The sequence below is a fragment of the Lipotes vexillifer genome, unplaced genomic scaffold, assembly GCF_000442215.2.
Source record: "Lipotes vexillifer unplaced genomic scaffold, Lipotes_vexillifer_v1.1 scaffold916, whole genome shotgun sequence".
Lineage (NCBI taxonomy): Eukaryota > Metazoa > Chordata > Mammalia > Artiodactyla > Lipotidae > Lipotes > Lipotes vexillifer.
The window spans coordinates 2,230,133-2,243,058 of NW_006798383.1; the positions used below are offsets into that span (position 1 = coordinate 2,230,133).

At 55.2% G+C, this 12,926-nt stretch overlaps 1 protein-coding gene across 4 annotated transcripts; it reads right to left on the reverse strand.

Annotated features, from left to right (window-relative positions):
• Window positions 1-7,052: 7,052 nt before the first annotated feature.
• On the reverse strand, window positions 7,053-12,920 carry FGF8 (fibroblast growth factor 8). 4 transcript variants are annotated; one of them, XM_007470365.1, is made up of 6 exons: window positions 12,790-12,920; window positions 12,659-12,695; window positions 12,044-12,130; window positions 11,639-11,819; window positions 8,351-8,457; window positions 7,053-7,507 (listed from the first exon to the last, which is right to left on the reverse strand). In XM_007470365.1, exons 1-6 carry the CDS (start codon window positions 12,819-12,821, stop codon window positions 7,217-7,219), a joined length of 735 nt encoding a protein of 244 aa, XP_007470427.1. In that variant the 5' UTR covers window positions 12,822-12,920; the 3' UTR covers window positions 7,053-7,216. The 4 variants fall into 4 exon arrangements, with proteins under 4 accessions (XP_007470427.1, XP_007470428.1, XP_007470430.1 ...); XM_007470366.1 differs by having other exon boundaries at window positions 7,064-7,507; window positions 11,639-11,786; window positions 12,790-12,892; XM_007470368.1 differs by lacking the exon at window positions 12,044-12,130 and having other exon boundaries at window positions 7,064-7,507; window positions 11,639-11,786; window positions 12,790-12,892.
• Between the last annotated feature and the right edge of the window lie 6 nt (window positions 12,921-12,926).

Sequence of the window (12,926 nt, forward strand, 5' to 3'; positions counted from 1 at the left end):
CCTTTCCCTCCCCGGACTGCTAGCACCTCCTCTCAGGAAGCCAGTCTTCTACTCTACCCAGGACCCTCCACCCCTCCAGGGAGGATTGGGCCTGGCTTAATGGAAGTCACTGGAACTTGAACCCAAGGCACAGAAGTCAGCCCCAGCCCTCAGAAGCCTAAGACCCAGCAATACTGACCCGGCTCCCCTATCAGAACTGCGATCAGGCAGACCCTACATGGTGTATTACCCACGATGAATGTTTTATGAGTTTGCTCTTCATTACTGAGGGCTGCAGGAGGCAGGGAGGGGGAGGTGATACAAAAAAGCCCAGGGAGAGACTGGGCAGGGAGACAAGGTCGGAGGGCATGAAATGGTCCAGTGTAGGTTGTGATGGGACAGGGGGATTTCTCTATGAAGAAAGTTTTAGCAAGAGTTAGTCACGTCTGTCCAACTGACATGATTAAATGTTGGTGGCTGGAAACAAGGAGTCCAAGAAGGCAGAGGTTTGAGCCTGGGTGTCTGGGAGCCGTGTGCCTGTGGGCAGACAGAGGGACAGCTGGAATTTGGTGTTGGCTCTGGTTACTCCCACCCTTCAAAGTCACTGGCTGGTTCTCCAGGCAGTTGGCTTGGGTATCAGGGCCCAGTGCCCCAGCTCCTCGGGGGCTCACCATTCTGCTGCTCCCAGGCTCAAGGCCCAGGCGTGTTCTGGTCCTCTGAGCTCAAGGTAGGAGGAGGCTGCAAACAGTGCTGAGTTCTGTGCAGGCTTCTTCTTACTCCCTCAAATCAGTGTCCAGGCCAAACCCTTGTTTGAGCACCTTCAGCCAGGCCCAAGCTAGAGCCCATCTGATCCTTCATGACTGGGGGTCTGGCCTTAATCCCCAAGTGCCAAAGCTTGGGACCTCGCTTGGCTTGGTTCATGCCCTGACTCTCCTCCCGCCATGTCCTCCCCGACCATACGCAGCCAAGGAAGGAAGGGAAAAGGAACGCAGATCCCCAAACCGATCCAGTGGCCGCAACTTGTTTCACTAACATCTGCCATCTGCATTGTTTCATCTAGCATCTGCCAGCCAGGAGGAGGGGGGAATACATGAGGGTGAGCCCTAGGGCCTGCGCAGATGGACAGTCAGTTCTTCAGGGTCAGCAACAGACCCAGATGGGGAAGGGGGGCAATCAGAGGGACCTTACTGGCACAACCTCCTGCAGTAACATGGGACTTGGGGATCCCTCGGAGTTCTTGCCAGCTCCCCATCTGTCTTGCTACCACTTACTCCTCCTCTCTCCAGCTCCTAATTCCCCTTCACTCTCTCCTGTTAAATCCTCTGGTTGCTATGGAAACCCAGCAGTGGGGAAGGAAGCAGAATTTTGGGAGGTTCTGAGTCGTCCATCCCAACAGGCTCTCTTAGATGCTCCTTTGTCCAGTTTAGGAGACACTTATTACGGCTTGAGAAAAAGGAGGTGAGCTTGTGCCAGATAGCCTTGGACATTCTTTTAGTAAGACTGTGATGTCCAGATGGGCTTAGAGGGTCACCCATCCCAGGACTATCCTCAAGTCTCCCTGACCTTCAGGCATTTCCTAAATCCTGACCCAAGTCCCGGATGCAGAGAACCCCCAATGCATCTTCTCCATTCAACAGCCTCCACATCTACTCTCATTTTACTAGTTGCTTACCAATGTTTACTGAACACCTACGATGTGCCAGGCACTGTTCTAGTCACTGGATATTCATCATAAGCCAAGTCAAAGTCCTTGCTCTCTTGGGAGGAATAGGCCAACCAAAAATGAGTAGATAAATAAAAAACAAGATAATGTCAGATATTAATAAGTGTAATAAAGAAAAGAGAGCAGAGAATGACAGCAGAGACCTACAAAATGAGCAGTCAGCCCTCCAGCAACCTAAAGGAAAAGCATTTCAAGCAGAGAGAACAGCAGTGTAAAGGCTCTGAAGCGTATGGGAGCCCGGCTTGTCTGAGAAGCTGGAAGGAGGTGTGGCCGGGGTGCAGCAGATGAAAGGGAGAGAGGTTAAGCCATACAGTTAGATAGGCAGACAGGGCCCAGGGCATGGAGGAGACCTTGCAGGCCATGGAAAAGGAGTCTGAATTTAATTCTAGATATGGCAGAAGTAACATGATCAGATTTATGTTTTGGAAATTCTGGCTACTGAGTGCAGAAAGGATTGTAGAGGGATATGAGAGGAAGAGCAGTTAGGGGCCTGTTGCCATAAGCCAGACAAGAGCTGATGATGCCTTGGAGCAGGGAGGTGGCAGTAGATAAACAGAAGAGTAGATGGACTAGATTTGAGTAGTGTTCCAGAGGTAAAGGCGGCAGGATGAGAGGCAGGGGGAAGCTGAAAGAAGAGTCAAGGAGACCCCCAGGTGAAACCAACAACCCCCTTGTTTGCTGGCTGCATCCTCTTGGCCCTGAGATTGGTCGGGGATAGGAGGGAAGGGAGACAGCTGATGACAGTAAAACTCTACCCAAAGCCCACTTAAAGCTTTGGGCTCAGAAACTGGTGTATTTTTCCTATATCATCAGGACACACATCCTCTTGGTTTTCCTCCTACCTACCTCATGGGCCACAATATTTGCTGGTTCCCCCGCTTCACCCTGACCTCTAATTGTTTGGAGGATACCAAGGCTCAGGCTTGGCTCTCTCCTCTTCTTTCGCTACGCTCACTCCCTAGGAAATCCATTCCATCCCCTGGCTTTAAAAGTTGTGAGTTGAATACTCCCAAATTTATATCTTCACATGAGACCTCTCCCTTGAATTCCAGACTCACATACAACTGCCTACTCAACATCTCCACTTGAATATTTATTTAGTCAGCTCAGACTTAACATGTCCAAAACAAAATTCCTACTCTTCCCCTCAAAATCTGCCCCTTCTAGAATCTTCTCCATCTCAATAAAGGGCCTCTCCATCCTTTCAGTCACTCAGGCTAGAAACTTTGGAAACCCCTAGACTCTTCTTTTTCTCTCACAAACCACATCCAAACCATCAGCACATCCCTACTTGCAAAAAATGTCCCAAATTCCAATCTCTTCTCACCACCTCCAATGCCCTATCATCCCTCGCCAAGATTACTGCAAAAACTTCGTAACTAGTCTCCCTTACCCCGCTACTGTCTATTCTCAACACAGCAGCTAAAGCAATCTTGTTATTAACAAAACTTAATTCAGATCATGTCACTCTAGTGCTCAAAACCCCACAATGGTTTGCTGTCTCATTCAGGCTCAAGGCTAAAGTCTTTTCAATGGCTCTACATGATCTGCCCTCATCACCACTACTTATATGCCTCACCTCAGCTTCCATCATTCTCCCCACCCCACTACACTCATACTACACACACTACACCTGTATCCTGCCTTCACTCTGCTCTAACCACACTGGCCTCCCTCCTCTTCCCCTGATGCTATAAGCTTGTACTCGCTGGTCCCTCTACCTGGATGGCTCCTCCCCAAGATAGGTGCATGCCTTACCGCCATCAGGTGTCTGCTCCAGCATTAAGTTTTCAGTGAGGCCTTCTATGACCACCCTACTTAAAATTGCTACTACCTTACCCCACCTTCCACACTCATTCCCTCTATTTTTCTCTGTAGTGGTTGCCAGGGTCTGATAAACTATACACTGTTTGTTCTCACCCCACCCACAGCCTCCTGCTACAATTTGAGCTCCATAATGACAGAGTTTTTGTCACTTATTTCCTGCTTTGTCCCCTCTACCCAGAACACAGCCTGGCACATAATAGGCACTCAATAAATAGTGACTGAATAAATGAATTAGAGTAAGACCTGCAGTCCTCAAGAGGCAGCCTGGGTCTGGGAGTTAAGACCTGATCTTTCACACTAGCTTTCACGCTGGCTGTGTGACGTCTGGGCCTCGGGTTGTCTATCTGTAGATGGTGGAGAACTCCTGGGGTCCTTTGCTACAGCAGCTTTCTAGAAAGATGCTTGGCCATAGCCTCACCTGTTGCCATTCAGCTGAGGGTAGCAGGTAGGGATGGACAGGACCTGGTGGAGTGAGAGGAGAGACCTCTAGTGCATCCTTTCTAGTCAAGGCTTGGGTGGAGTCATCACTGGCTTTGAAATGAAAGGCGAGGTTCTGGCTTGGATTTGGCTGGGCTCTGGCAGCCCTGGGAGAGGGAGGAATGGGTGAAGAGGTCCAGGGCCCCCTGCTGAGTGGGGACTAGTAGAGGCCTGGCCACTAGGCCTGGGCTCCTCCCCATGGAGAGTTGTCCCTGTGAGGGCCTCACGGGGACCACTACTGTAAGAAGAGAAGGAGAGGGGACGTGAGGTCAGAACTGGGGAGAAGGGAGGACTGGAGAGGGCCTTCTGCGTGGATCACCTGGGCCCGCACACAGATCCTCAGATCCTCTGGGAGGCCAGGCCTCCATGCACACCTCAGCCGGCCCCCAGGGTCCTCACAGCCAGCACCCACTCCTAGACAGAGTGGCAGGCCTTTTGGCTGAGGAAAGCCCTGTCCTCCTCCCTTTTCTGGGCCTTGCAACAGCTCCCTGCTTGTTTTCCCCGAAATAAATGGGCTGAGCATATTGGGCCGGCAATAACCCCTTGAAATCAGTTGTTATCACAGTTAACAACCAGTTTGGCTTCAGTTCAGGCTGTTAACTATCAAACCACTAAGTGCCGGTAATGATTGATTCTTGGCCAGTTGCAGCTTGAGTGGGCTGTAAAACCCCATTAGCGAGGGCTCTGTGGAGGCAGCAACACAAAGATAAACAAGGAGGTGGGTGCTCCAGCCCAGCGCAGCCCCACTGCTCTGGGCTCAGCTCCCCAGGGTGCCTGGCTGGGGGTCCTGCTGGGAGTCTACCTCTTCCCAAAGCCTCGGGTCACCTCAAGGACAAGATCACCACCCTCCTGTCCACCTCTACTCCCCCATCAGTCATCTCTCCCTTCTCCATGAGGCAGGTCCGGCTCTCTGGACGACCCACCTCTTCTCTGTCGTCGCAACCGTGGCACAGTTCCACCCCACCACCCTGGAGTACTCAGGCATCCCCAGCCTGTGGGCTTCAGGGTAGCTTTGGCCTAGCCAGTGACCACCCTGGCCCAGCCTGGCCCCACTTTGTGGCCAGGATCACAGGCAGGGAGAGTCTGACATTCCATCCACCCCCCAGACTCCCTCCTACCCTGTGGTTTCCCCCAGGAATTGCTCTCAAACAAATGAAATGTGGGTAATTACTGGGTTGGGGGCTGGACAGGCGGCCTTGCAGATGAAAGCGTTTCCTGGACGGTCTCTTCATTTGCATGGCATCAGAAGCTGCTCAGAAGGTGTGACTTTTCCCACAGTGAGACCCCAGCTCCTTGCACAATAAAGCCAGGCTGCTCACCCAGAATTAATTAAAGGGGGAGGGGAGGGGATGGAGCAGAAGAGGAGGCTCTAAGAGCTGGGGGAGCTGGAAGAGAGATGTCTAGAGCCCCCTCCCCACATCCTCCGTGTCTATGCACCAGGAGAAACCTACACTGTCCAGAGCCCTGCACCCCCATAGCAGGCCAGAAGAGGCCCCATGGTACCCCAACCTCTCCAAGGCTTCCCACTGAGCCCTGGGATTCCTGATCCATCTGGATGGCCTGAGCCTGGGATTTGTGGCTGCAACTCTTGGAGGCCCACGTGATTAGGAAGCCTTGGGTTGCCCTCCACCCAAAGGACCAGAGGCCCAGAGGGAAGAGGTTTCTGGATTCGTCCAGTAACTGTGCTATGGGACCAGCCCAAAGAAGGCAGTGGAAGCAACCAGAATGAGAGCTCAGGTATGATGACTGGGCCAGCTCTGACCTCAGGAGACCTGCTGCCTCTGGGCTTGGGCTCTCTTCCGGGTGGTGTGATGCCAATCTCACCAGTCCACCTCCAAGAACCCACCCCTCCACCCACCACAGGCCAGTCCTCTTGCCCACGCCATGAATGACCTGCTCTACCATTGTCATAGCATGACCTGGTCTTCCTTTACCCATAGCAGTCCTTCCTCACAGGTTAGTCCCTCTGACTTACCATCTGCTGCTTCTCCCCCTGGCCAGAGACGAGCTCTGCTCTAGGCCTGTGAGCTTCCCTTCCCGGCCAATGCCAGTTCCACTCCCTCTAGGCCTGGTCTCTCCAAGGTTGGCAGCCTCTCCCTGGACCACAGTCCCCTGGGGTCTTTTGCAGCGCCTGAGCTCAGTACCTTCTGCTCATAGCTTTCTAACCAGATATCCCAAAGTTAGCACTTGTTTCATGTCACAACTGTCAACACCAGCCTTGGCAGCCCCCCTCCAACATACCTCCACCTTGGACCCCGGCAGCTGCTCTTTTCTTTCATTTTCTGGAGCCTGGTACTCAGAAAGAACTAGCTCTGGCATCTCTGATCTGTCTCCCACACAGACCGAGGCATACACAGAAAGGCACTTTTTAAAGGACCCACTGAATCTATGATTACAACTCCGGTCCTAGAAAAGTCATCATTTCCGGCCCAGAGGTGGCCTGGGGAAGTGTTAGCAATGACTCCTATTAAAAGCCCATGTCTGAGAGGTCCCAGGACCAGCTAAGAGCCTCTTCTTTCTCCTTTCCCTGCTTCTGTCCTCCCAAGAAAACCCCTCCAGCAACAATGATGGGGACGGCCAACAGGTGTGGATCCTTAGGTAGAAGGGAGGCTGCAGTCAGAGCTGCTGCCTGATTTGCTGCATCTCTCAGCCGCCTGCCAGCTGGGGCAGCCTGGGGGGAGGGGGTTGACCCCAGGAGGACTCACTCTCCAACACACATTTTTAATACGTCAGTTAAATAAATATTTCAGTCATTTAATAGCAACTAATACCCAACCACCCTCCACTGACACCCGCCCTTGAAAGATCTGACCTAAAGTTCAGGCTCTTTCCTCCCTGCCCCCACCTGGGGGTGCAATGGAGCCCCTGGCGGCCTAGCAGTCTTGCCCTGCAGCTGCTGGGGTCTCAGGAGCGCCTCTGCGGGACTAGAAAAAGCCCCCCACCCCCAGGAAACCCCTGCTGGAATCCCAGTCTAGGCCACTCACTGGCCTTCCTGAGAGTTAAGAAGTCAGACGCCACAGCCAAGTGGAATACAAAAATAGAGCCTCTCTTTTGTTTAAAAAAACAACAAAAAACCCAACAGCAAACAATTATCAACAACTAGGGCCCAGGGCTCCCCCAGCTCCTCCCCAGCCTTCAGTAGCGCAGACCTCATCCTGCACCAGAGGACACCTCCGGCGCTGGGAGCGGCGGGGAGGGGCCGGGCAGGGCCTATCGGGGCTCAGGGGCCCAAGTCCTCTGGCTGCCGCGCAGACTGCGCGTGAAGGGCGGGTAGTTGAGGAACTCGAAGCGCAGGCTCTGCTCTGTGGTGTGATGGCCGCGGGGCAGTCGCTTCATGAAGTGGACCTCGCGCTGGTGCTGCCGAGTCTTGGAGCCCTTGCGGGGCCGACCCTTGCGCGTGAAGGCCATGTACCAGCCCTCGTACTTGGCGTTCTGCAGGGCCGTGTAGTTGTTCTCCAGCACGATCTCCGTGAACACACAATCCTTGCCTTTGCCGTTGCTCTGCAGGTAGGGGGGGGCCAGACACGGTGTCACCGGGCTGTGTCCAGAGCCCGCCCCCATCAGAGGCAGAGGGGAGGCGGCCCCAGACGGCAGGTGGGCACCCCAGCAGATGGCAGGGTGGGCAGCCCCACCCCCTGCCCGGGCACCCGCTCTCTAATCCCTGACAACTCACAGCCCACCCGGCAACTTCCTGTCCTCCTGGGTAGCAGTGACACATGGCTGTCTACCGAGGGGCTGGGCCCCAACACAGAGAGGCAGAGAGGGGGCCCAACCCCTGCCTACCCTGGCCTCCTGCCCACCAGTCTGGCCCAAGCTGCTAGCACCCGTTTCCCCACCTGCCCCCCTCAGCCCCTCAGGATGCCGGCCTGCAGCCCCAGGGCTGCCACCCTATGGGGGAAGGAAGGCCGGTGAGGAGATGCTGAGCCCCAAGCCCCAGAAGCCCAGGAAGCGGGGAGCGCGAGGCTGTCGAGGAGCCGTGACTAATGGGGCCATTTCAGAGCTCCGCCGAGGGGCTGGGCCTGCGGCTTACTGAACATTCCAAATGCTGGTACCATGTAATTGGACATAATAGCAAAGCAATTTGGCGATTTGTTAAAAAGATATATGGAATTTACCAACCACCCCCCCCCTGCCCCTTCCCTAGCCTGCCTTCTTCCTCCTTTGCTTTTATAGCTTTTCATCTCTCAGCTTCCTCCTCCCTCACCTCCCCCACCATCCAATCATTAGGTAAGCCCAAGGTGGCCCTCTGTCTCTGCTCACCTTGTTGGGGTCCTGGAGGAGCTCAGCCAGCCCAGCCTGCTCCCCAGGCCCCAGCCGCCCCCTCCCTTCCTTCTAAGACCTCACCTTGGCAATCAGCTTCCCCTTCTTGTTCATGCAGATGTAGAGGCCTGTCTCAGCTCCTCGGACTCGAACCCGGCTCCCAAAGGTGTCCGTCTCCACAATGAGCTTTGCTGTCAGGGAATGTGGGGGGAGAGCGGTTATTAGCAGCTCCCTGACCCCCAGTGGTCCATGTCCCCATCCCAGCTGGCACTTCCCAGAAGCAACTGCTCCAAGAGCCAGGTACCCAAGCTGTGGGCTCCAGCCACTAACATGCTGTGCAACCCTGGGAAAGTCAAGTCTCCTTTCTGGGCTTCAGACCGACCCGTTACCTGGGTTTACAGAAGGGGGGTGGATGAGATCATGGCATATGAACTGGTTTCTGCAGAGGGGTCTTGGAGCCATCAAACTGAAAAGACCCTCTTTTAAAACCAGACTAATAACTTTTATGTCGAGGCTTCAAGTAAATTTTAATTTGACTAGAATTCCGCTTCTAATCAAAGATCTCTGAGGATTCTTCCAACTCAAAATATTATATGCACATGCCTCACAGATCATTACACATGTCCGGGGTGCAGTGGTGACCTCCACTCCTGAGGTCAAACATAAAAGCACTCTCTCTTGTTTCTGGTGCCTCGGATTCTAACCCACAGTCTTGGCCACACCACCCTACCCGTGCTCTGCTGAGAAGCTGATAGGGAAGAGACAGCTCTCCCTACACCCACAGCCCATGGCCGGCTGCTTTCCCAGAACCTCAGACACCAGCTGGGAGGATGCTATCTCTTCCCCACGCTTCCCAGTCACCCCAGTCCCCAGCCCCAGTGTTCAGAAATCAACAACTCAATAATCTTTTCTCTCACCCTCCAGCAGCACTGGGCTTCTCACCCCAGTGACCAAACACTTTCTGTGGGTGAGGAGGAGAGAAAATCAGGTGTGCTTGCCTCTCACTGAGAGCCAGGAGACAGGGAGCTGCATTCTGTGCCTTCTTCCCACTCCCCTCTCCCCTTAGACAGCCAGCTTGCCACAGAAGCCCTGGTCCCTGTCCACTCTCTGCACAACTCCTCCCTTTAAGGCTGTCACCAAGAAGGGAGTGGAGGCCGACTTAGCTGTTTGGGATGGGACAGAAGGGGCTGTGTCTCCTGCCCTCCCTACTGCAGCCTTTTCCCTCCTTGAGAAAGAAGTTTGGGTACTCCCAGGTCTGCCTCCCAGCCTGTACTGACAAGGTGGCACCTTCTCTGTCCCTGAAACTAATGGGAGGTGATGGGCACAGGTCAGCAAGGCAGCCCTCACTGCCCAGCCTGTGACTACCTGCCCCCCTTCACAGAAGCACAGAGCTGGGACCCAGTAGCCAAGTCCCCAGTCTGGTTCCAAGTCAGCCAGGGAAATGCAGCTGTCACCTCCCCTCCCACCCACCTCCTCTTGGACCCAGCCAGTCTGCTCATCCCTCTCCTGGTCTGCCTTCCAGGGCAAGGAGCAACTACTTTTAAGGGCCAGGAAGGACACCGACTGGAGAAGAGGGGAGGGGATTCCATTCTGAGATTCTGGCCAAACAGGGCAGATAGGGATGGAGCCCTCTGTCCCTTCCTGGGGCCCATAAGGAAGCAACTGGGACTTCTCTGCTGTTCTCCCCCAGATTCTTCCTGTCCTGGCTATACACCCTAAGCCTTTGCTCTTGGGCCCTCCAGCTCCTGCTCACCAGGCAGAGACCAGGGAAACTGGGAAGCCTCCTATAATTATAAGGAGAGAAGTGGGCATCAGACCTCTGATGTCTGAAGAGGAATTCCCCCATGAGCAGCTTAGCCTCTTCTTCCCTCCCCAAACCCAAGGATGCTGGACCATTTGTTCCAATGGGAGTAAACCCAGGAGGAGCCAGGCATTCACTCCCTTTCCTTGGAAGCTAAGAAGGGCAGCAAGTAGCCAGTTTGGAGGGACAAAGGGACGGTAGGCTGGCCCTGCCAGCCCAGCGGGGGAGCTCGGCCACCAGGCAGGCCACCCCCAGCCCCACCCCACCGCAGAAAGCCCCCACTCTCCTTCCTGGATGGATCTGGGGAGCTGGGGCCGAAGTTCACGGCAGCTTTCCCGACTGGGCTTTTGGAAAGCTTAACATTTTCAAACCTATTCTTCCACCCCAGTGACAGATTTATCCCAGGAAAATTATGTCTCCTTCTCCAGCTTTGAAGGGAAGTCAGCTACGTCGATGCAGAAAAAATGCAGCGAGACATACTCGATCCCCCAAACTGGCTCGAGAAGAGGAGAAAGTATTCAGGAAATGTTAAAAAAGGTGAAAGTAAGAAGAGTTTTAATCGCTCTGCCAGACGCGGGGGTCTCTCCAGAGATTCATAGAGAACAATCTTGAACCTCTTTTTTAACATTTACAGACTTGCAACTCCTTTCAAACTCCACATCTGAAAAAAAGCCTCGTTCTTTTTCTGTTTTATATCATTCTTCATTTTTCTTCTTAGCTCTTAAAACGCCTCACCTTTTTATTACATTTTAATAGAGTCTTCCCCTCTCCTTTCATGCTTGTTTAACTTGGTCATTATTTAAAGGTTTTTAAACTCACAATAATCGCTCTCTAAAAACAACACCAGCAGCCCAGAGGGCTTGCTTTTCTCTTGGTACATCCAGGACTCTGGAAATTGGCCTTGTTTCAAGGAAGGAATATTGAATGCTTTAGAAATCAATCAGTCCTCAGCCTCTCCACCTCGCAGTAGCTCCCTGTACTCACCACCCCACCGGCAGACAGGAGCCCCACTCTGACTGACCGCCTGGGTTCCTGGACAAGTGCAGAGGGGAGGGCCCTTTTCCTAGCCTAGTCCCCATGTGTAACTGACCCTCCTGATCAAAGTATTTAAAGGTTCACAGCAACACCCCCCCAAGCTGGGAGAGCTGAAGGGATTTCTCTCCCTTCTCTTTCCCACTCTCCTTTTGTGGGCCCTGGTGACATATCCTCTTTCAAGAGCTTCCCTTAAACCTGGGCCCCCTCCCCCTGAACCCTCTGCCTCCACCTGCAGTGGGGAGGGGTATGAAAGGGGGAGGTGGAAAGGGAGATTCCTGGATTCATTCATCTGCTGGGCAGGGAAGGGGCACCTGTGGGCCGAGTACTCCCCGAGGTCCCTTCCCCAACCCTCTCTTCTCCAGCTGACCCCCAAGATGCTTTTTCCGCCTTAACGCCTTCCCTTCTGAGCTGGGGAGCGTGCAGGCCTCTGGCCAGCGCAGATGTGACTGGTAGGTCCAGTCATAGCAGGGCAGCCTGGGGAAGAGGGGCCCGTTCCACAGGCTACCTTTACCCCACTGCAGCGCAGCTCGCCTTACCAAAGGGGTCCCCGTCTTCTGCCATGGCGTTGATGCGCTTGTTGGCCAGGACCTGCACATGCTTCCCGCTGGTGCGGCTGTAGAGTTGGTAGGTCCGGATGAGACGGCGGCTGAGCTGATCCGTCACCAGGCTCTGCTCCCTCACATGCTGTGTAAAATTAGGTGAGGACTGAACAGTTACCTTTAGGAAATTGAAAAATACACAACACTCCATTATAATGCTACTCTGCCCAGGGGCCCAAGTGGCCCCCATCACCCGGCACCTCCCTCCACTGCCCCAGGCAGCCGGCTGGGGTCCCCCCAACATACCAGCTCAGGCCATCCGCCCCCCACCCCCACCCAGGAAAGTCGGACAGACCCAGCCTAGCATGGATGAGCCCGGGATGGAGAAGGATCTGGACCCACCTGTTGGGAAACACCCTGGGACTCCCGGCCAGCTCGGAACAGGGAAGCGAGCTCCCTGCCCAGCGCAGGCCCCCCGCCCGGGCCTTCCTAGAAGAGCAGGGCGCTTTTAAGTCGGGAGGCAGCGCTGCCCGACCCCTGACATTTATAAAGACAAATTCACGAAGCAAACGTTGAGACCGCAGAGGACCTAGGCACCTGATCCTGCGGCCAGTCCCGCCGCAAGCCTCCCCAGAGAGCCGCGGAGAGGGTCCCTGAGACAGTCACCGTACCTCTGACAACGAACGCCCCCGGGCCCAGAATGCCTCCATCCTCGGCGGCCGGGTGTGGCTGCCCGCAGAGTTCCCCATCCACCCCCACCTGGCTGGGAGGCGTGAGAGACAGAGCTGGACTCCGAGACCTCGGGTTCTATCCTCGCCACTCGCTGGCTGTGTGACCTTAGGCAGGCGCTACCTCTCTGTTCCTTAGTTCTCTCCTCGGGGTAGTTAGGGGTTGCATTTCTAAGGTGCCTTCCAGCCCGCCGCGCGGCCGCAGGGTCGGTCCTCTTGCCCCTGCCCGACCTTGCCCCCCGGCGTCCCCCGCCGGCTCCGGCCCCCGCCTCCGCGCAGCGCGCCTTACCTGGGCTTGGAGGCAGAGAACCAGCAAGTGCAACAGCCTGTGGGAGACAAAAGCGGGCGGGGAGAGAGGGGCTCAGGGTGAGCGGCGGGCGGGCGGGAGCGCGGCCGGGGGCGCGGGGCGGCGGTACTCACAGGCAGCTCAGCGCCGATCGGGGGCTGCCCATGGCGCGCGGCCGGGGAGCACGCACAGCCCCGGCGGGATCACGCCGGTGCGCGGGAGACCGCGGACAGACGAGCCGAGGGCGGCGGCGGCGGCGGAGGGAGGCTCG

Bases quoted from the DNA above. Each gene is read 5' to 3' on its own strand.
- FGF8 (XM_007470365.1), bottom strand. From the start codon at position 12,821: ATGGGCAGCCCCCGATCGGCGCTGAGCTGCCT. The intron at 11,820-12,043 runs GTGGGTCCAGAT...AATTTCCTAAAG, and splicing joins CCCAGGGTGTTTCCCAACAG to GTAACTGTTCAGTCCTCACC. The intron at 8,458-11,638 runs GTAAGGCGAGCT...ATTCCCTGACAG, and splicing joins AGAAGACGGGGACCCCTTTG to CAAAGCTCATTGTGGAGACG.